Here is a 21,854-nt window from a genome sequence, read left to right as displayed (position 1 = left end):
CTCCATCTCTCTCAGAGAGGCTGGCAAGCTACGGAGACTATCCTGCCCGCATGGCATAGCCTGGCAAGTTACCCATGGCATATTTGATATGCTCAAAACAGTAATAAGTCTCACAATGGAGATGTCACTGGTGCCTGCTCGAGGAAATTGATGAACAACGGGGTGACTGTGACAATGATAGTCTTGGGCATGAAAGTGTAGAGTCAGCATAATATAGTGCCAGAGGTGGTGGAATACGCTGATCACTGCCTGAAACGACCAGGGTTCAGTGTGTCATCCCAGCAAGCATGCTGGTTGGGCAGTACATCCCACACATACATTTCAGAGTTTGCTCAGAATATCTTTGTTGTTTGGTACAGGACTTGAAATTGAGGTGTAGGGGAGAGATGAGTTGAAGTATCTAAATATTCTGGTTACAGGTCACCAAAGTTGCTTGCCACAGGGACTGTAGTTTGTAAGTCTTGGGGCAGTTTTGTGTTGTGGAATGATGCAGAAAAAGAATAATGTAACTTTAAAGTGGCTGTGAAGAAAGTAGCATACTTAAAAGTTCCTGGTTACTATTGAACTCTGAGAAATGTCTGAAACTCTTGGGGTCCCAGTGAAGGTAGCAGGAAAGACCTGAGAAGTGTCTGATCTCTTCTGACTTACCTGAGACTCTATTCAAGCAGGAAATGAAGGCTAGGCTGAGTTGAAAACTGCCAGATCAGTCAGCACCTGCGCCAACACACAGATAGTCTTGACAGAGATAGGGCAAGTATTGGTTCCAGGCATTTAAGGAAATCCTGTCTTGTTATTAGCAAACCATTAAGTTGAGCAGACTTGAGTGACCACACATGACAGAGAACTTGTTAATCAAGAACTCAAAAAGATGATAGCAGTAACAAAACCATAAGGAGTTGGGATCTGAGTTTTCAGAATTCCTATATCACATGATTTTAAATGCCCACTTTTCAACCAAAAAAAAGTTTTGTCACATGAAACAATGTAAGATTCCTACTCAAGAAAAATTAGCCAATAGCTGCAGTACTTGAGGAAGCTCGTGTGTTGGTCTTACTAGACAAGGATTTGAGACTGGTGTTGGAGTGATCATAGAGCAGGTAGGACGCCTGTCTTGCATGTGCTGATCTGATCACTGGGACCCCAAATGTTTCCCTGAGCATTGCCATGTGCGGCACAAAAACACGGCAGCAGCTTCTGTGGAAATAACTATATTATAGAATAATCTTGAGCGCCTACTTTGCAAATGTGTGTGATCATGAATTTAAACCCGGAGCATCTCCCAGGTACCAACCACGATTCTGGCAGCTGTGCACCTGGTACTGTGAGAGTCATTGGTCTACACCACAGTGAAGTGTGTGTAGAAAAGGGTTCTACCACAGAAAAGGGCTGTGATTGCTGGTGAGGTGTGTAAATGCCACAGCTGGGAAGTGTCACCCCTGGGGGCAGGTGTGCAAGAACCAAAACTGGAGGCGTGTAAAGCTTGGTGAGCTCTGGGGCGAGGGTGCAAGCACTCATGGTTGTAGGCTATGATAAACACTACAGCTAAAAATGTACCAGCATTGCATGCAGGGTGTGTGTGTGTGTGTGTGTGTGTGTGTGTGTGTGACTCCTAGTTATTGCAACAAGGAAGGGAGGGGGAAGGAGAAAGGAATGTGAAAAAATATATTGATTTAATAAATAAAAACAGGGGCCAGAGCGATAGTCCAGTGGATAGGGCATTTGCCTGGCATCCCATGTGGTCCCTGAGCACTGTCAGGAGTAATTCCTGTGTACAAAGCCAGGTGTAATCCCTGTGCATTGCTGGGTATGACCCCAAAACAGCAACAAAGCACCTCTTTGGGAATCACTCTCTCAAAAGGTTTCCTGTGTTGCCCCTTCCCTTGCCTTTGTTGTTGCAGGGACTGGAGACCATGCACCCATTTGCGGTCCTCATGAGGAACACACACTCCACACTTGAGTTGCACCCGTGCTGGCCAGAGGTCACATTTGTTCAGTTGTCCTTGAACACATTCCGGTTGCAGTGCAGTGCTCGCACACACCTGGCTCTGACAGATCACGGGGCATAGGTGCTGTGACCATGCACGGCTCATGCAGGCAGCAGCCAGGATAAAAGTCAGGGCCTAACACCTGCGAGTCAGGGACTTTAAGCCACCAAGGCATCCATTGACTCCAGGAAATCACATTTAATAAACTAAAGGGAAATATGAAAGCAATGTCTCATCAAGTAGAGAATGTTGATAGAGATTGAAGAACTATCTAAAAGAGCCACAGTGAAGTTCTCTGGTTGAGAAGTAGAGTAACTCAATAATAAAAAAAAACCCACTAGAGGAGTTCAGTCATAGATCTGCACTAGGAGATGAGAGGATTGATGAGCTGAAATGGAAATTGACCAATGTGAGAAACAGGAAGATAAAATGAGCAGAGGCATGTAGGGAACCGTCAAACAAACACATGCATATGGTAGGTGTCTGAGAAGAGAAGAGGGGTGGAGAGAATATGGGCAGAAATAATGGCTAAAATTTTTCTATTGAAAAATCTTACATCTGGGGGCTGAAGCGATAGCACAGCGGGTAGGGCGTTTGCCTTGCACGCAGCCGACCCGGGTTCAAATCCCAGCATCCCATATGGTTCCCTGAGCACCGCCAGGGGTAATTCCTGAGTGAAGAGCCAGGAGTAACCCCTGTGCACCGCCGGGTGTGACCCAAAAAAAAAAAACAAAAAAAAACCTTACATCTAAGTAGGATAAACTCAGAGATTCACTTAGACACATCAAATCACCGTTGAGACAAAAGAACTCGAGAATACCAAGAGAGAAGTGATACCCAAGATAAGACACATCAAATAGGAGCTGGAGCAATAGCACAGTGGGTAGGGCGTTTGCCTTGCACGCAGCTGACCCAGGTTCGATTCCCAGCATCCCATATGGTCCCCCAAGCACCGCCAGGAATAATTCCTGAGTGCATGAGCCAGGAGTAACCCCTATGCATTGCTGGGTGTGACCCAAAAACCAAAAAAAAAAAAAGACAGCAAATACCTGAGAAGATCTCAAACTTTCTTTTCTAACTCATCTTTAGACCTAGTGCAAGCAGAAAATAAATGTTTACAAGGCAAAGTTATAAATGACTTGGTTAATTGAGATAGGATTTCCAGCTGTGGAGAGTCAAGCTGTGAAGAGTAAGCAGTCTGCTCACCCGTCCTCCCTCCCTCTCTCCTTCCTCTCTCCTTCCCTCCTCCCTCTCTCCCTTCCTCCTTCCTCCCTCCCTCCCTTCCTCCCTCCCTCTTTCCTCCCTTTTCCTCCTTCCTTCCTCACTCCCTCCCTCCTTCCTCTCTTCTCCCTTTCCTTCCTCTTTCCCTCCCTCCCTCCTTCTTCCCTCCTTCCTCTTTCTCCCTTCCCTTCCTCTCTCCCTCCTTCCCTCTTTCTCCTTCTCTTTTCCTCAGTACCCATCCCTCTTCCTGACTCCCTTTATTTCCTTTTACCTATTTTTTTCTTCCTTACTTTTGCTTGAAGAATTTTTTTAAAAACAACCCAGTGAAGCATGCAAAGAAACATGAAGTATAAATTTTACAGCTGAGAAATGAACAGAATTGTCCTAGAGGAAGCACAGACATCAGGATTACTAAAGACTTGATGTCATCTGTATAAAATCTTTCTAGGTCAATATCTGAACAAGTAAAGAATATTAGTAAAGAGGTTAAAATCATCGCCAGACAGATAGCTCAAGAGGGAGAGTATATGCTTTGTTCATGCAAGGCACAAAAGGGACCCCCGAACACTCCAAACTGTGACTCCCCCAACTACTAAAAAGTATAAGAATTCCAGTTTGGCCTTAGAGGACTGGCGTGTGCGCTTTTTATGTTGGGGCCCCAGGTTTTGATCCCCAGCCACTTCATGGTCCCTGAGAATGACCCCTGAGCATTGCCAAGTATGACCCCAAGACAAAAACAAAAGAAATGTACATTATAGAAAAAAAAAGCCAAACAAATTCAGAAGTTGAAAAGTACAATAACTGAAATTTAAAAACCACAGACCAGTGGCTTTCAACCACCAATTCTCAAACAAGTTATTGCTGCTTAACTGGTAGTGGGTTTCAGCCACCCGTGATTCAGTCTGTGGATTGGTATTGGTCTTTGGGCAAAAAAAAAAGTTGAAAGCACTGCAATAAAAATTTTTGAGGGCCGGGGCCGGTGCTCGGCTCCGGCCGGCCCGGGTGCCCATGCCTCTGCAGAGCCGGTGGATGTGGAACGAGCGGGAACCAGAGACAGCTTTAGGAATTGGGGTTCCAGCAAGTGCTTGCACCCATGTATGGAGACTGTGAACTAACTTTGGTTACATGCTGTTCCAGGAAGGGAAATGATTCATTTTCAAACCTAAATCTTCTCGGACTTAATTACTATAATACAGAAATTGTAAACCGCACGGCCGCTACCACGGCCGCGCGACATTTTATCTCTTCATTCTCATCAGTGGAAAACTTATTATCAAATATTTCCCTGTTAATAGAGCTGTATTCTTAGGGGATAAATTCCAACAAAAATAGTGAGTCTGTTTTGAAACTCTAACAACAATAGTGAGTTATGTGTTGAAATCTGGAATGTAATCAAGGTTAAGAGAAAAGGAAGTGAAATTATCACTCACGTACGGGGTGGGTTGGGGGGTGAGGGGTGGGATGTATACTTTTTTTGTTGTTGTTTATTTGTTTGTTTTGTTTTTGCTTTTGTTTTTGTTTTTATTGGTGGTGGAATATGGGCACTGGTGAAGGGATGGGTGTTTGAACATTGTGTAACTGAGATATAAGCCTGAGAACTTTGTAACTTTCCACTTGGTGATTCAATAAAATAAATTAAAAAAAATAAAAAAATAAAAGTTTTTGAGAATGAATTTGAACAGACAGAAGAAATAATCAGTAAAGTGAAAACATCATTAAAATTTATTAGTCTGAGGAGCAGAAAGAGAAAAGAAAAACACAGTTTATTTGCCACCATTAGAATATATCGCATAATATGAACTCCAGGAGAGGCATAAAGAAAATGTGAAGGAATTTCAGCCAGTAACTTCACAAATTTGACATAAAAAATATACACACCCATGAATCTTGGTAAATTCCAGAAAAAAATATAAGGAAAAATATCCATACCGAAATATAGTATAACCAAGCTGTTGAAAGACAGAATCTGAAAAGTAGCAAAAGAAATGTCACCTACAAAGCATCCGCAATAAGATCAATAGTTGATTTCTTTCCAGAAACTGGATAGCAGAAGACAGTGAAATGACAAGTTTAAAGTGTCAACACTTAAATATTAGCAACCAGCAATTCCATGTTTGGCAAAACTACCCCTCAAAAAATGGGGAAGATGTTCCCAGATAAAGTTGAGAGATTATCTTCCTAGTACCCAAGCCCTACAAAAAATATTAGATAGCTCCTTAGGGGGAAATGGAAATTAGACAGGATTTTGAAGTCATACAGAGAAATAAAGAACACTGACAAAAAGTAGTGACATAAGTAAACATAAAAGTCTGTATTTTGTTTTGGTTAGATTGGTTTATTTATTTATTTATTTCTCATCTGGCATATCTGACAGTTTCAGAAGCTGTTTCTGGTAGCACAGGGCATATATCTCATGTCATTCAGGGAAAATATAGCTGCTGAGGATCGAATCAGGCCTCAGTGTGCAAAGTCTGTGCTTAGCTCATCGAGCTATTTCTCTGGCCCCTGCTTCACTCCTTTTTAAATATGTTTAAAACACAAGTGCATATGGAAGACTTGCAGTACTTTGAGGGCACACAATGCGTGAATGTGTTTTGCAACAACAGAAAAATAAGAAGGGAAGGTTGGGGCTGTCTAAGAGTGAAACTGTTATATACTGTTAAGAGTTAGATGAATTAAATATGGATTATTATGCTTATGGATTAGAAGGTTTGTTAAGAAGGGGCCAAAGAATTAGTATAGCAGGTAGGGAGCTTGCCTTGCATTTGGCCAACCCAGGTTTGATCTCTGGTACTCCAGATGGTCCCCAAGTACTGCTAGGAGAGATCGCTGAGTGCAGAACTAGGGTAATCCCTCAGCATAGCACTCAGAGTTTGGCGTGGCCCAAACCTTCCCCACACACACACAAAAAAAAAAAAGAAAGAAAAAGAAGAGAGGACCAGAGCAAGGGTATTTGCCTTGCACACGGCTGATCCAGGTTTGATCCCTGGCATCCCGTATGATCCCCTAAGCACCACCAGGAGTAATTCCTTAGCACAGAGACAGGAGTAATCCCTGAGCATTGCCAGATGTGGCCCCAAAACAAAAAAGAATAAAAGACAAAGAACAACCTAGATGGTGTTGATAGATAAAGGAAAGAGGTCTTGGGCAAGAGAAGTAGTTCAATACATGGGAATGAGCACTTTTCACTGCATGGTCCCTTGATCATTGTCAGCAGTGATTCACAAAGAGCCAGGAGTAGTTCCCAAACACTATGGAGTGTGCCCTAAAAACCAAAATAGCTACTTTCTCTGAGGCTGCAATGATTAAGGCAGGATGCTGATGCCTAAATAAATAGATGAATGGGGTTGGATAGAGACCTCAGAAACAGCCTAGCTTCCATGTGGCAGCTGGCACTGCAGATGTCATGATTGGTAAAGGGGATTAGATTCTTTAAATTGGCACTAAAATGATTGGTTGTCCGTAGGGAGAAAAATAACATTGATGCTCTCCCTCATTGTGTATAGTTGGATTAAAATTTTAATTTGAAAAGAGAAACATTAAAATGTGTTTAGAAGAAACACTTCTAAATGTTTAGAAGAAAATATTGAATATTTATATGACCTCAGGAGGGAAAGGTTTCTTAAGATACAAAATATACAAATCTTGATGAACAAGTTTGGTTCGTTTGATCCCATTAAAATTGTAAACATCAGGGTTGGAGAGGTAACACAGCAAATAAGGTGTTTGCCTTGTATGTAGCCAGCCTGGGTTTGGCACTACGTATGGTCCTCTGAGCCCTGATCACCAGGAGTGATCTCTGAGCACAGAGCCAGGAGTAAGCTCTGAGCACTGGTAGGTATGACCCCCTGCCCCCCCCCCCAAAATAAAACCTATCATGATTAGGAAGGTAGAAAGATTCATCAGCAGCATAGGAGATTTCTGGTACAAAAGTAGCAAGGATTAGGATTATAAAAAATAGGAAGTATTGACTTCTAAATCAATAAGAAAAGACAAAAACCTCTAGTGGAAATTTTGTTAAAAGATTAGGGGGAACTTTGACTTTCGTTGGTGTGCGCCATACTCAGGACCACATCCATGCCAGGCAGGCACTTTGTCCCTAAACCACAAAAGAGGCAGTTTGCTATTTCAACATACAAAAAAAAAGTTGTGCTTCATTAATGCAACCTCGTTAATCATTAGAGAAATGACAACTAAAATTAAAAATAAGATACCACTTAGTGCTCGTCCTGCTGACTTTAAGTCTGTAGAATGGGTGTGGAGAGAGCAGCAGCTTAGATGCTTGCCTTGCATGTGGCTGATATGGGTCCAGTTCCCAACACCGTGTGGTCCCCTAAGCCCCACCAGGAGCAATCCCTGAGCAGGAAACCAGCCATAATCTTTGAGCATCACTAGGCATAGTTAGGAAATCAAAAATAGAAAGAAGGAGGAGGAGGAAGAGGAGAAAAAGTACTCTTTTAGGAGCAGGCCCACCTCCACATTTCAGACTCTCTGCTTGCTCCTCTAACTTCCAGATAAGGTTAACCTCCCAAGCGATATCTCTGGGACCTTTTGGGCACCAGAAGCCAATTATTCCCCCTTTCAAATTGGTCCTGGAAGTCTCCACACCTGACCTTTGCCATCTCAGCAGCCCCAACTCCACATCTCCTGAACCACTTTTACCTTGTCACTGAGTGCAGATGAGCAGGGAAGGAAAAGAACAATACCCAGACCAATCCCGCAGAAATTTCCAGGGAGGCTAGCCTCAAAGAAGGACCCTCAGCACAGCAGCAGTACAGCAGACACAGTGGGGAAGGCAGGCAGAAACCCACCAAGCTCATTGAATGAAAATAAGGACACACCAAGAAGCTCTGCAAGCTCTCAGAGAATAATTTCATTTAAAATTTTTTAAAATTTAAATTTAATTTTTGTTTTGTTTGCTTTTGGGGTCACACCCAGTCAGGTAAAGGGATTACTCCTGGCTCTGCACTCAGAACTTACTCCTGGCAATGCTCAGGGGACCATATGGGATGCTGCAAATTGAACCTGGATTGGCCTTTTGCAGGGCAAATGCCCTACCCGCTGTGCTATTGCTCCAGCCCTCAGAGAATAATTTTAATAGCACCATGTTGAGGATGTTTAATGGAGTCAAACATTACCTATGACACAGGTATCACTGGATCACTGTCATCCCGTTGCTCACCGATTTGCTCAAGCGGGCACCAGTAACGTCTTCATTGTGAGACTTGTTACTGTTTTTGGCGTATCGAATACGCCACAGGTAGCTTGCCAGGCTCTGTCATGTGGGCAAGATACTCTCAGTAGCTTGCCGGGCTCTCTGAGAGGGGTGGAGGAATAGAGCTCAGGTCGGCCACATGCAAGGCAAATGCCCTACCCACTGTGCTGTTGCTCCAGCCCATGACACAGGTAATCAGCAAAATATAGAAAATATGAAAGTAGAAGTGAGAAAACTACGATTAGAAGTGACATAAATTAAGGTGATATTAAAAACAACTCAAAAAAAGGTCTGAACAGTTAGGGAACAGATCAGGAAGCTCCAACGTGGGATACAGGAAACCGAGAAAACAACAGAAGAGGGGGAAAGTCTATAAAGAACAGCAGCACCCAGAGAATTAAGGGATGAAGGCTCAAAAGAAACTTTATAAGAATCATCCAAATCCCTACAAAATAGGAAGGCAGCGGCTAGAGCAATAGTACAGTGGGTAGGGCGTTTGCCTTGCACACAGCCAACCCAGGTTCGATTCCCAGCATCCCATATGGTCCCCCGAGCACTGCCAGGAAGACAAATTTGATGAAGAATACTAAAGAAATTGTACACAAGAATGACTGAGAAGTGTGGACTCAAGAGACCTGCAGAGTCTCAGCAAAAAATAGACCTTACTAGAAAAACTCCAAGACACTTTATTATCAAGTCCAAAAACAGAAACAAAATGTTGAAAGCAAGCAAGATCAAAAATAGAATTTACAAAGGAGAATCCATAAGATTCACAGCAAATCTATAAGAAATAGTAGGATTTAGAAAACAGAACTCAATGAGATGCACACCTTCACCAAGAATATTCTATCCAGATTATCGCTCAGATATGAAGGAACAATAAAGAGCTCCATGGACAAGCAACATCTCAGGGAATTCAAAGCCTTGAAACCAGTTTTGCAAGAAACATTAGAGGAACTTCTTTAAAAGAAGACAGGCTTCTAGCACTTTGTCAATATGACATTCACTCATGGCGTTCATGGCTGCTCTCAACTAGATCCAGAAAGGCCTGAACATTTCTAGTTTGCATAGTGATTTTACTCTTTTTCAATGATAAATTAATGTTTTGTGTTCTTTGTCTATTCAGGTTATGTTTTATAGATATTTTATTATAATCTTTTACCTATTAAAATACCCAAATTTAGTTTTATTCTTCTATATGCGTGTAGATGTCACTACCTCACAATAACTTTTTGGGTTGGTTTTTTGTTTTTTTTTTTTGCATTTGGGCCACACTCAGCAGTGCTCAGGGATTAAATCCTGATGGTCTTGAGGGACCATATAGGGTGCCGAGGATCGAACTCAGGCCAGCTGCATGTAAGACAAGAATCTTACCTGCTATAGTATCACTAGAGCTCCACAATAAATTTTTATTGGAAATGTATTTCTCATATGTGGGATATAAAGAAACATAGTAAGGGAAAATCAAATGGCCAAAGTCATTAGAAACAGTGATTTTGTCTATAGAACTGAGTTTACAAGGCGTGGAGGAGGGACCCGTGGGACACTGGTGGAGGGAAGTAGTGATGGGTGTGGTGTTGGAGTGAGGTAGGCATGAAAAGTGTAAACAGTGTTGTAAATCCTGGGACCTAAATCAAAATAGTTTGGAAAAAAAAAGTCTGTCTGTTCTGAGTGTCACCTACAGAACTGAGTTTGCTCAGGAGGTAGGGGCAAGAGGGGAATTAGAGACAGTGGGGGAGGGAGCGGACAGTTTGGTGGGTGTGGTGGAGAAACACTGTAAGCCTGAAACATTACCCTTAACTGTATTGTGAACCATGGAGCCTTAAAAAAATGAAGTGTGACAGCAGGAAGTGGGGAATGTAAGATAATATGGCGATATTAATGGAAATAGGTACAATAGCCATACAAGATAATTCGGCAATATCTAATGAAGGTGAAGTTTTATATGTATAATGTAACAAATATATATGTATATGTATACATATATATATACATATTTGTTTTTTGGGTCACACCCAGCTATGGTTGGGGCTCACTCCTGACTCTATATCCAGGGATCACTTCTGACAGTGCTTAGGAGACCATGAGGTGCCTGGGATCAACCGGTTTTTGAGTCACACCTGGCCATGCTCAGGGCTTACTCCAGGCCTTGTTCTCAGGGATCACTCCTAGTGGGTTCTGGGGACCCTATGGGGTAGAGAGATGGAGCCTAAATTGGCCACATGCAAAGCAAGTGTCCTACCCATTGTACTATCATCACTCAGGTGCAGGCACCCATGCATATCTTATAAATAATTCCATCCTTCATATATAACTGAAACTTTACACATATGTGCAATAAAATGCGTGAGAATTATCCCAACTTTGGGGAGCCCGAGCAATAGTTTAGCACATAGGTGCTTGTACTGCTCATGGATGACCCAGGTTCCATCTCAGGCATCCTATATGGTCCCCTGGGTAACCCCTGAGTGTCGAGCCAGGAGCAAGACCTGAGCAGAGCCAACCCCAAACCGCCCAACACCCCCCAAAATTATCTCAACTTTTTAATACTATTATGTTGTTTGCAATAGTAAGTTATTAACAAGCTAAAGAATACTCAACAGGCAAATGGATATTTTATAGTATTTTTCCTAATTGGAACTGCAAAGTAATGGTGAAACAGTAAACTAGTGTTTATGCATATCAACACAGATGAATCTCAAAAAAATGATTTATTTTTTGGAAGATGCCGAAAATGGAACCCAGGGCCTCACACATGCAAGGCAAATGCGCTGTCATTGAACTACAACCCTAGTCTACAGAGAATGGAGCAATAACACAGAGGGTAGGACGTTTGCACTGCATGCGGCTGACCTGGGTTTGATTCCCAGCATCCCATATGGCCCCCTGAGCACCTCCAGGGGTAATTCCTGAGTGCAGAGCCAGGAGTAACCCCTGATCATCGCTGGAGTGTGACCCAAAAAGAAAAAAAAAACCTGGCCTACAAATAGCAAATATATTTTTATTTTAAATTTTAGGCCACATGTGACTGTGAATCACTCCTGGCTATGCTCGGGATCATATGTGGTGTTGGGGATTGAACCCAAGTCAACCACTTGCAAGGCAAGCACCTTTATTCCCTTTCTATCCTTCCGGCCCCTCAGATAAATAATTTCAATGAACAAAGTGAATCTCTGGTGCTTAGGAGATAGTTCCACAGGCCTGAGCACGTGCTTCCCACAAAGGAGGCCCAGATATTGTTCCTAGCATTCCACAGTCCCCAAACACCATGCTGAAAGTAGCCCTTGAGTACCACCAGGTATAGTCCAGAAACAAATTGCTAAAAAATAGTACATTTATACATTTAGTAAGTTTGCTCTCTATTCCATTTATGCAGTATAAAATTAGTCACAAAACCAGTCATTGTTAGAGATATGTATGAAGTAAAAGTAGCAACTACAAGAGCATGAGTAAGTCCAAATTTGCAATAGGATTCTTTTGTGGCAAGGGAAAAGGATTTGATCAAAAGTGGGATCTACAAGATCTACTATTTTATTGTTTCATCTGGGCAACAGTGTATGGTTGTGCATTACATTGTTTTTTTAATACTATTTTATATGAAATGTTACATAGCAGTAAAAAAAGTGTATATAAATAGTTGTCACGTGGAAATTGCAAATATAAATAGAGAGGACAAATAAAGACACCAGCTGCCCTAACGTTATCCAAATGGCGAGCTGCAGCTTGAATTTCCATTTCCTGTGAGACCATCTGACACATAATTTAAAAGTGGTTTATCTTTTTTCACTTTCAAAAGGGCATACCTTTCTATTTCCTGCCAGAAACTTTCTCTGACTACTCTCTAACCCACTGCAAACTCGCCTCAGATAAAGTCTCACCATATCCTCTCCCTCAGGATGCCATCACCCAGTTTTTGATACAGCTTCATTCCCAGCACCCATGAAACCTCTAGGCACCCACCTTTTCTCACAGAGCAGCCCCTACCGCCCAATCCACCTTCCCCACTCTTTCCTGCATGACGGTTTCTGTGTATTTCTTTATGCAGTTCTCTCTATCCCCCTAGATTATAAGCTTCCAAGTGCTAGACAGTTCTTATCTCATTCATTCATGATTGCATTCCCCAGTGCCTACCTGAAACAGCGCTTGCTTAGCCTATGGAGAATGTTTGCTAAAACTTTTTTAATGAGTGAATACATTGACAATAAGAAACAGCTTCAGTAACCCCAAAATTACCTTTTGGTAATACAATAAAGCCCATGAGTTGCTGATGCATAAAAAGAACACGAATGAGATTGTTTGATGACCCCTGATCATTGCCCTCTGTGGCCCTGGTGGCCCCCAGGCCCTGCTAAGGTGGTCCTGAGTGATTCATCTTGGGCTGTAGTGTTGAGTGACTATCCCACTCACTCCCTGAGTATTGCATGGAATGCTGCCCTCTGCCCCCCAGATTGATGAAGAATAAAAGTGGAGAACACATTGGTTAACTATTTTAAAGAGTGATTAATTATTAAACATAAGTATTTGTTTTCATCTATATTCCTAAAAGTTTATACATTCAGGTTGACCAGGAAACTCTTGGGAACTCTCCTTAAGAAAACTTTACTTTCAGGTTCCTGACATCCCGAGGCGCCTTGCGCGGGGGTCTTGACATAATTTTCTCTGGAGGTCAGCTAGTCATTCCCAAATTTCTTTAGGGTCACCGGGTATGAAGATGCAGAAAGAGAAAGAAACGGGCCCGCTATGTGTCTCCTCTATGACAAGGACTCTGCCTGGGTTTCTCTCTCACCTGGGTGACTAAGGAAGCCCACCCCTCCCCTACCCCTTACTCTAAACACACACTTGGATTGGGTCACCCAGGGTGGAGAGGGTCAGGGAATAGACCTGCCGTTGGGTTTGACCTGCCGTTGGATCTGACCTGCCATCCTTACCACCCATGCAGGTCTCCGAAGTCATCTTTGTGTCCATCTATAGCGCTGAATTCTACTTGAAGCTCTATGCAGACCCCATCAACTATTGGAAGGACGGCTACAATATGTTAGATGTCGCTGTTATAGTCTTTCTCAGCGTCCCCTTTACTCTCAAGAAGATCAAGGGCAAGCACTACCCCTATATCAACATTTCTAATGGCTTACAGTCCCTGCGCATCCTCAAGCTTATTACCTACAGCCGTGGCATCCGGGTAAGTTGGCTGGGAGTGTCCTGGCTCTGAGGGGCAGGCCATAGGATCCATCTGTCCACTGGCCCAGTGAACTAATAATTATACTATTGTTATCCAGTTAACTGATTCCACAGTATGGCAGGATGGTTTCTTCTGATATTTTTTTCCTTTTTTTTGGGGGGGGGGTCACACCTGGCTATGCTCAGGGGTTACTCCTGGTTCATGCACTCAGGAATTTCTCCTGGTGGTGCTTGGAGGACCATATGGGATGCTGGGAATCGAACCCGGGTTGGCCGCATGCAAGGCAAACGCCCTACTCACTGTGCTGTCGCTCCAGCCCTCTTCTGATATTATTAAAGTAAAATATTTTTATTTAGAGAAATCTAAGGAGATGCAGAGAGAGAAAGAGAGCACATTGCAGGTTGTGATACAGGCAGTGGAGAATGTGCCTCTTCTGATATTAATCTTCAATTTTAGTGGGGGACAGGTAGGGCCCTAGCAGTATTCAGGGAACCATATAGTGCTAGGGAAAGTGTACACTTCATCTTTGAGCTTATCATCAGCCCTCCCCCCTCATTTTATTTTTTTTGTCTATGCCTGGGCTTGAACCCAGGACCTCACACATGCAAGGCATCAATCTTAAACATCTGGAGGAGAGGGACTGTTTGCTCCATTTTAGGCAAGGAAATTGAGGACCCCCATGACCCCTGGCAGATCAGTGTGAGAGCAGACACTGGAGATACCCGACTCCCAGGGGCCTCTTTTCCATGCTACCAAGTGACCAATTTTCTAAAAAAGCAGACGGGGGGCTGGAGAGGGCAGGGAAATTGCCTTGCATATGGTCGACGCAGATTCAATCTCTGGGACCCCATATAATCTCCCGAGCCCCTTCCTGAGCCATAGAGACAGGAGGAAGCCCTGAGCACCGCTGGGTATGGCCCCCAAACAATAAATAAATAGGCAGACCCACTGAACCACAGGCCCGGCACTGCCTTCCTGGAAGAGCTCAGGTGGGTTTGTTTCCTGGTGGGAAGAGTTCCTTAATCACGCAGCCCAGAGAACGCTGCTCCTGCTGAAACATTATGGGGTGACCAGCCTTGCCTCTGAGCCGGCCAATCTGTGTTCTGAGACTGAAATCTTGGGCAATTGTCTTTTTGTCCTGGATCTGCACCCAGAATTTGTCTTCCCCCGGAAGGGGCTTTTGGACCTTGCGGGCCTACACAGAGATCTGTGGGCACGGAGACAGAACACTGGACCCTGGACCCTCAGGAACGAAGAGGAGACTCCGGGCAATAAGAGAGCCCTGCCTTCCATCTGCCCGGAGTCCTATTTATTTCATGTTATGTAGTTTATTGAACCCAGGGCCCTGTGCATGCAAGGCAATCCCTCTGCCACTGAGCGACACCCCTCACCAGGGGGTCCTGTCTAGTCCCAGAAGGTTCCAGCTCAGGAAAGTAAGTCATTGCTCAGAAAGCTGAGCATTCAAACTCTGGCCCCTGCTGGGGACTACACTATAGACCTCAAAAGCTCTGGACTTCCTCAGAGAAAGGGCTCCCAGCCTATATGGCGTCTGAACTCCAGTACTGGGTTTCTGGGCTGTGTTTGAAGGCTGTGGCTGCAGCCAGTTACCAGGCTGAGACTGAGACTGCCCAGCTCTGTCCTTTGCCCTGTGGGCCTGTCAGCCTGCCCCAGTGGGGGTTCCCACACTCTCTGGCCTACCTCAGCTCCAAGGTGGGGTTCCCCCACCCGCCCCCACAATACACTCCCTCCTGCTGCAGCATTTCTCCCAAGGACTCAGGGCTTCTTCCCGGTTCTTTCTTGGAAGAAAAGTTCTCACTTTGTTGCCCAGGCAGAAAGGAAGTTTCCCCACATCTTACTTATTTTAGAATTCATCAAAACTACAGGGCCTGGAAGAGATAGTGCAGTGTAGTGTAGAGATAGTATAGCTTGCCTTGCACATGCTCAACTTGGGTTCAATCCCTGGCACCCCAGCTGGCCCCTCAAGCTCAGGAGTGATCCCTGAGCCAGGAGTAAGCCCTGAACACTGCCAGATATGGCTCAAAATCTCACCCCAACACACACACATACACTCACACTCACACACACACCCCTATATATTTTCTTCCATTAAGAAAAGAGGGGAGCTGCCAGACCAGCCCCCATACAGGGCAGCCCCAAGTGCTCTTGAACAATCTCTCTGCCTCCTGAAATGTCCAGTGTCCTGCTCTTTCAAGGACCTCTTTTCCTAGTGTTGCATCAGTAGACAATTCCTTGGCTTAGGGAAAGAACATTAGTAGCTGAAGGTGCAGCACCGGCAGGACAGGCTTTGGGAGTGGTCCCAGCTCTGTTCCAGTGTTGGAGTGTGAACCTGGGTGCAACGCTGTGCTGAGCTGAGCCCCCGATTCCTCTTCTTGAAGTGGGAGGAAGGATGAGAGCTGCCTGCCTTGAGATCGCGTCTGAGCCGACACCTAGGTTGGGAACAGGGACTGAGCAAGACTCCGAGTCAAACCATGGAGGAAGGGCCATTCCCAGTGCTCCCCAGGAGGGGGTGGTGTGCTGGGAAGGAGGACAAACACCCCTTCCACCGGGGAGACTTGCTGTGAAACAGGGCCCAGAAAGAGCGGGGAGCATATTCCTCTGGACCCTTTTTGTTGCCATACCCTACTTATCCAAGAGCTGTAACATCCTTCAGGGTTGACCCTCAGCTGAGAAGTAGGAGAAGGGCACCTTGGGTTGACCACGGATTCAGGTGGGGAGGTTACGGGAGACCTGAGGTGACCCATCCTGCCAGCACACAGGGGGCCGACAACGAAGGCCAGGCATGGACAAGCTTGGTTCAGCTCTCAATCTGACACAGCCTTCTATCCACCTCCCATGTACCACGTGTGGCACTGGGTGCTACAGACAGACAGCTGTGGCCCCCGCCCTGGCAGCCATACTAGCTACAGTGCCTCTGTCTTGCAGACGCTCATCAATGCCGTGGGCCAGACCGTCTACTCCGTGGCCTCCGTGCTCAGCATGCTCTTCATCCTCATGTACATCTTTGCCATCCTGGGCTTCTGCCTGTTTGGATCGTCAGAAGCGGGGGACCAGAAAAATTGGGGGAGCCTAGCCTTGGCCTTCTTTACCCTCTTCAGCTTGGCCACGGTACTGTATGGGGCCGCAGCGGGCTGGGGTCTTGAGAGGGAACAGCCAGCCCACCTGTGTGGCTGTGCTGGGCCTCTCATGGCTTTCCCATGTTCCAGAACTTGGGTGGGCTGGGAAGCGAGGGCTAACCTCCCAGGACTAAACCCAGTCCCGTGCCTCAGCACGGGTGAAGGGGGTCCCATCTCTTCCTCAAATCTTGACGTCCCTAGAAGGGTCCATTTTGAGCCAGAGGGTTACAAGTCATCCCCAGGAGCTCTAAAAAGAGATTGTATTTGGCATATGCCTTGAGTGAAACCCATTTCACATACCTCGTTAGAAACCAGCGGCCACAAATCTACTCAGAATAAACCTTCAGAGCCCAAGTCTAGAGGCCAAAACTTTTGGGCTCCAGGAAGACTGGGGTGTCCCCCAAAGCAGCAAGGAGAGCTGGGCCCAAACTCTCCCCCACTTGGGGTGCCTGTATTAGTTAGAATTTGTGGGTCAGAGCGTTGAGGGATGAAGGCGGAGCCAAGCTTGTCCTCCGTGGGGCTGCGTCTCCCGTAGGGGCAGCGAGAAGCAGGACCCCCAACGGGCCTGCACGCTCAGCACACTCTGCCCTGTCCGAGCAGGTCGACGGCTGGACAGACCTGCAGGAGCAGTTGGATGCGCGGGGTGCTCCTCTGGGCCGGGTCTTCACCATCGCCTTCATCCTGCTCGCCTCCTTCATCTTCCTCAACATGTTTGTGGCCGTCATGATCATCCACACTGAGGTGAGGCCATGTGTGCAGGTGGGGTCCCAGCTGGCAGGTTTCCAGAGAGGTTCCCCCCCGCCCCCGCGAGCTGTCTCTCTCTTGGAGGCAGGCCCTCCCTTGCCCACGTCCACTCTTCTCCATCCGCCTGTGTATCGGCCTGTGAGGGTGACGACTGGATCCTGGGAGCAGGGAAGCCACTGGCGGTGGGGGATGGCCCCGGCTGGGGTGAGTCCTCCCGCCGAGAGTGCTGTGCCCCAGTGTGGGCTCAGGAAGAGGAGAGGAGGCGGGGCGGGGAGAGCACACCTCTCCTCCTGCTCTCTAGAGTTCCATCAAGAAATTTGAGCGGCAACTGATGACCGAGAGGCAGATGGCGGTCATAGGAGAGAAGCAGGTGATCGTGAAGAGACAGCAGGAGACCATCAGCATTCTGATGCAGGCGCAGGTAAGGGGCTCTGCAGGGCAGGCCGACGAGATAGGCCGCGAGGGTTGATGGAGTGGCCAGGCAGAGGGGCCTGCAGACCCCGCAGAGGGCAGGTGGCCTTCAGTTGTCTTTGGTCCCTAAGGCCAGTGCATGGCCCTGGTCTTTTCCAAAGCCCAGCTCTAGTTTCTGTGTATTTCAATTTCCCTCAATAGCAGAGCCCTTTGCCTGGACCCCCTTTGTGTATTTTGTTGTTTGGGAGCCACTCCTGGTGGCACACAGGGCTTACTCTTAGCTCTGGAGACTGGAAAGCTCAGTGGGCCATGTGGGGTGCCAAGTATCGAACCCAGGTCAGCAACGTGCAAGGCAGGCACCCTCTCCACTGTCTTATCCCCCAGCCCCATGGAACACCTGTGTGATGGAGGGCTTCAGCGAGGGAGGCGGCAGGGACCCTGGCAAGTGCTCTTTGCCCGGGTTTTCTAAGCTAAAACAAGAACGAACTCACCCAGTGGGAGGTCTTCTGTCAAGCACGATGTGACTGTGATGTGAAGGGCTGGACTGTCTCAGCCAGTCTCACATGGGGCCCCGGGCACTTGGCCAGGTCTAGGCATGCCGCCTCTCTCCGTTTGTGGCCTGTGTGTTTCTCCTGAGCCTTTTTCTGCATGTGGGGGGTCTGTGTGTTGGGGGGACACATCATTTGTCTTGCTCTGCTGAAGGTTTGTCCGGGGGGGGGGGGAGAGGGAGGCCATGCTGAGGCTCTCATTGGCTCCTTCTGGCCTCAGGTCAAGGCTAGTGGCCACTCCAAGGTCAGCATGAGCCGGTGACTAGGGGACCAGGGTCTCAGACGGTCCACGCAGCTCCCCAGGTCTCTGCACGTCATGGCTGTGCCCACGTCCTCATCGCTGTTGTCTCTGTCCCTCCTCTTGAAGAATGTCGACTGCAGAAGTTTCAATGAGCTGGTGAAGGACTTCAAGGAGACCCTGCGACATGATGAGCCCATGGTTTTGGATGATTTCAGCACCAGCCTCCCCTTCATCGATGTCTACTTGACCACGCTGGACAACCAGGACCATACAGTCAGAGAGTAAGTCACTGCCCCTCTGCCCTGGCCCAAAGCCATCGCTGAGCAGAGGGCTGGGTTGGCCCCGTGAGAGGGCTGGGGCAAAGGCCACGGAGCAGAGGGGTGGCATGAACCCTTCTGGGAGGCCAGAACTCATGTAGGCATGGGGTGCAGTGTGGACAGCCCCCCAGCTGAAGAGGGGACTCTATCCCCTGCCCCTCCCAACCCCCCTCCACCAGTGCTGAAACGCAGGCTCCTTCCACACTGCAGGGCCCATCCTCTGAGTGTTTTTCAGGGGGCAGAGGAAGGCACACAGCAGGGGCTGACGTCCTCACCTGGTTCGGACACTCCCTGCCCGTGTAGCTCTGGTCATGTCTCTGTCCTTCCGCAGCTGTCCCGTGAGGGGTTTCGGGCCTCTGCTGTAGACATAGGTCCTGGGAGGCACTGAGTGTGGCTGGCCCCAGGGTTGCAGCTGATCGTGACTGTGCAGAAAGGGGCTCACACAAGCACTGGGGCCTCAGTGGGCTCCAAAACCGGGACTCGCCTGGCTTCTGGTGTTGTGGATGTAGAGGAACCGGAAGAAGCTTGGGAGGACCCACTTTGGTTTGGAGAGAGGACTGGACTAGGTCTGATGTCATCACATGGCCACTCGCTCAGAGCCCGGGAGTGGGGCGTCGCACCCTGACATGGAGGCCGCAGGTGGGATGGCGCTAGGATCCCAGCCCAGCTGCCCTCCTTCCCCCCACCCACTTGCTCTTCCCTGCCCCTGCCTGCCCCATGCGGGTGTGGTGAATGCCGGGTCTGGTAGGGTGATGGGAATAGCAACACCCAGAGGCCTGGCCTGAGCAACCCCCCGCCCCCGCCCATCTCCTTCATTTCCAGGCTTCAAGAGCTATACTACGAGATTGTGCATGTGCTAAGCCTGATGCTCGAAGAAATGCCCAAGAAGAAAGAGTTTCTGGCTGCGCAAAAGGAGAATAAAGTCCCTTCTGGGTGAGGGGCAGGTGGACACTGGGGTGGTCCTGATTAAACAGGCTGGCTGCGCTGGCCTCCCCCCAGAACCTGTGATCACAGAATTTCTCCCTCGTGGAGGTTTTGGCCTGGGACTGTGTGAAGTCAAATTCCCTGGAAGTCACCTGCGGCACTCACTCAAGTGACAGAGCAAGGGACCGGGAAGGGGAGCAATAAGATGGGCCCTGGCCAGTGGCCATGCCAGGCCCGCACTCTCTGCTGGGCGCCCGGGGAAGCTGCCAGAGACCAGGCCAAGGAGTGCCACCAGCAGCCACAGGAAGGTGTGGGGCACCTTTGAGCTCTTGTGGCCCCACTGGCATGGGAGCCTCTGCCAGGCTCCTCTGCAGGGCACCCCCACAAGCGGCAGCGATGCACGCTGCCCTCGGGGCCCTTCTCTGTTTGTCTGTTCTGCTCACAGTGGCCGAGGGCCCCCAGAGATTGGCTGTGATTGGTGGGACTGTGTGTGGCCATCGCGTTCGGGGGTGCCGGGCAGAGGAAGTGGCCGGGCACCTAAGCAAGGCATTGGGCTGTTTCGCCCTCACAGTTCCATTTGGGCTGTCCACTTGAAGGCCAGCACTTTCAGGAGGCGGGAGAATGCTCATAGACAGAAGCACTGGTTTTGCATGTGGGAGGCCGGGGTTTGATCCCCAGTACCACATGGTCCCCTGCAGAGCACTGCTGGGAATCACCCTTGAGCACTGAGCTGGGAGTAGCCGTAAGCACTGCTGTGTGCGTCCCCTGCTCCTGCAGGTGGTGTGGGGGGGAAGACAGAGTTTCTGGTGTCCTTGCTGGTAGCACCCTGGCATGGCAATTGCTCTCCCTGCTCCTGACTGACAGGCCAAGGCCTGGCCACTCCCCAGGCCTGCTTCCCATCCGCTTGACGGTGCCATGGCAGACTGAGATACTGGGGGGCCCAGCCCCAAGAGCCGTGCAGGGCAGTCAGAGCACCATGGGGGTGGGCTGCACAAAGGGTCTCTGGGTGGCCCGGGGGCTCCTACCCAGGGGACAGGGCAGGTCTTGCCTCTTGTCCTGGTTTTCTTCATGCATCTCCACACACTCCACACAGCAGACAGGGGCTGGGGCTTCTGGGGTGAGAAACTGGAAGACTGGTCGTGGCTCGATCAGTGCCTGTGGCTACATTAGGGGATAGCCGCCTGCTGGATGGACAGACTGCCCGAGGACAGACAGTGACGATGGGAACATGGACAGTAAGTTCTACCAAGTTACGCGGGTCATTTGTGCTCCCAGGTGCTCACATTCTTCGAACCAAATTGAATTTTTTTTTTTAGAGCCACATGTGGCAGTGCTCAGGGGTTACTCCTGTCTACACTCAGGAATCACTCTGGGCGGGCTCGGGAGGACCCTATCGGATGCCCAGGATTGAACCCAGGTTGGCCGTGTGCAAGGCAAGCGCCCTACCTGCTTCATTTACCACTCTGGCCCCTTTTACAGCACCCCAGGAAGGAAGCTGCTGGAGCACTGGACCATCCCCCACCCCACCATGGGGATCCTAAAGAAAATGGGGTGTCTGTGCCCTAGGTGGCAGCCAGGGTCCAACCAAGCGGGCACAGCGGCAGTCAGGGATGGCTGGGGGCAGAAACCGAGCAGGTGCTGCCAGGCACTCACACTTGGTTGTAGCCTCGTGGCTCAGGGGAATGTGGAAACATCCACCTGCTCTCCCGAGGACTGTGGGACGTGCCCTCTGCAGTTAGGAACAGAAGACTGAACAGTTGGTCTTGGGGCCCAGGAGATGTGCGACAGGCTGGGGCAAACGCTCTGCATTCAGGAGCCCCAGGTCCCATTCCCAGCACTGTGAACACCCCTGGGAGTGACACCTGAGCACTGAGCCGGGAAGAATCTTTGTAAACTACCTAGTGTGGCCTCGGAACTAAAAAGCAAAAGCAAAAG

At 48.1% G+C, this 21,854-nt stretch overlaps 1 protein-coding gene across 1 annotated transcript in view; it reads left to right on the top strand.

Moving 5' to 3' along the window:
* Window positions 1-19,932, top strand: part of CATSPER3 (cation channel sperm associated 3) — a 29,046-nt gene extending 9,114 nt beyond the window's left edge. The window contains exons 3-8 of the mRNA XM_055142010.1: window positions 13,361-13,600; window positions 16,544-16,726; window positions 17,335-17,475; window positions 17,780-17,899; window positions 18,805-18,959; window positions 19,818-19,932. Of these exons, the coding sequence (XP_054997985.1) occupies window positions 13,361-13,600; window positions 16,544-16,726; window positions 17,335-17,475; window positions 17,780-17,899; window positions 18,805-18,959; window positions 19,818-19,932 (954 nt within the window). The remainder of the gene's footprint in view (window positions 1-13,360; window positions 13,601-16,543; window positions 16,727-17,334; window positions 17,476-17,779; window positions 17,900-18,804; window positions 18,960-19,817) is intronic.
* Window positions 19,933-21,854: the final 1,922 nt, after the last annotated feature.

Source organism: Sorex araneus, chromosome 6 (genome assembly GCF_027595985.1).
Source record: "Sorex araneus isolate mSorAra2 chromosome 6, mSorAra2.pri, whole genome shotgun sequence".
Lineage (NCBI taxonomy): Eukaryota > Metazoa > Chordata > Mammalia > Eulipotyphla > Soricidae > Sorex > Sorex araneus.
Note: the sequence above shows the minus strand (reverse complement) of the source record. Positions and strands in the feature narration are given on the sequence as shown.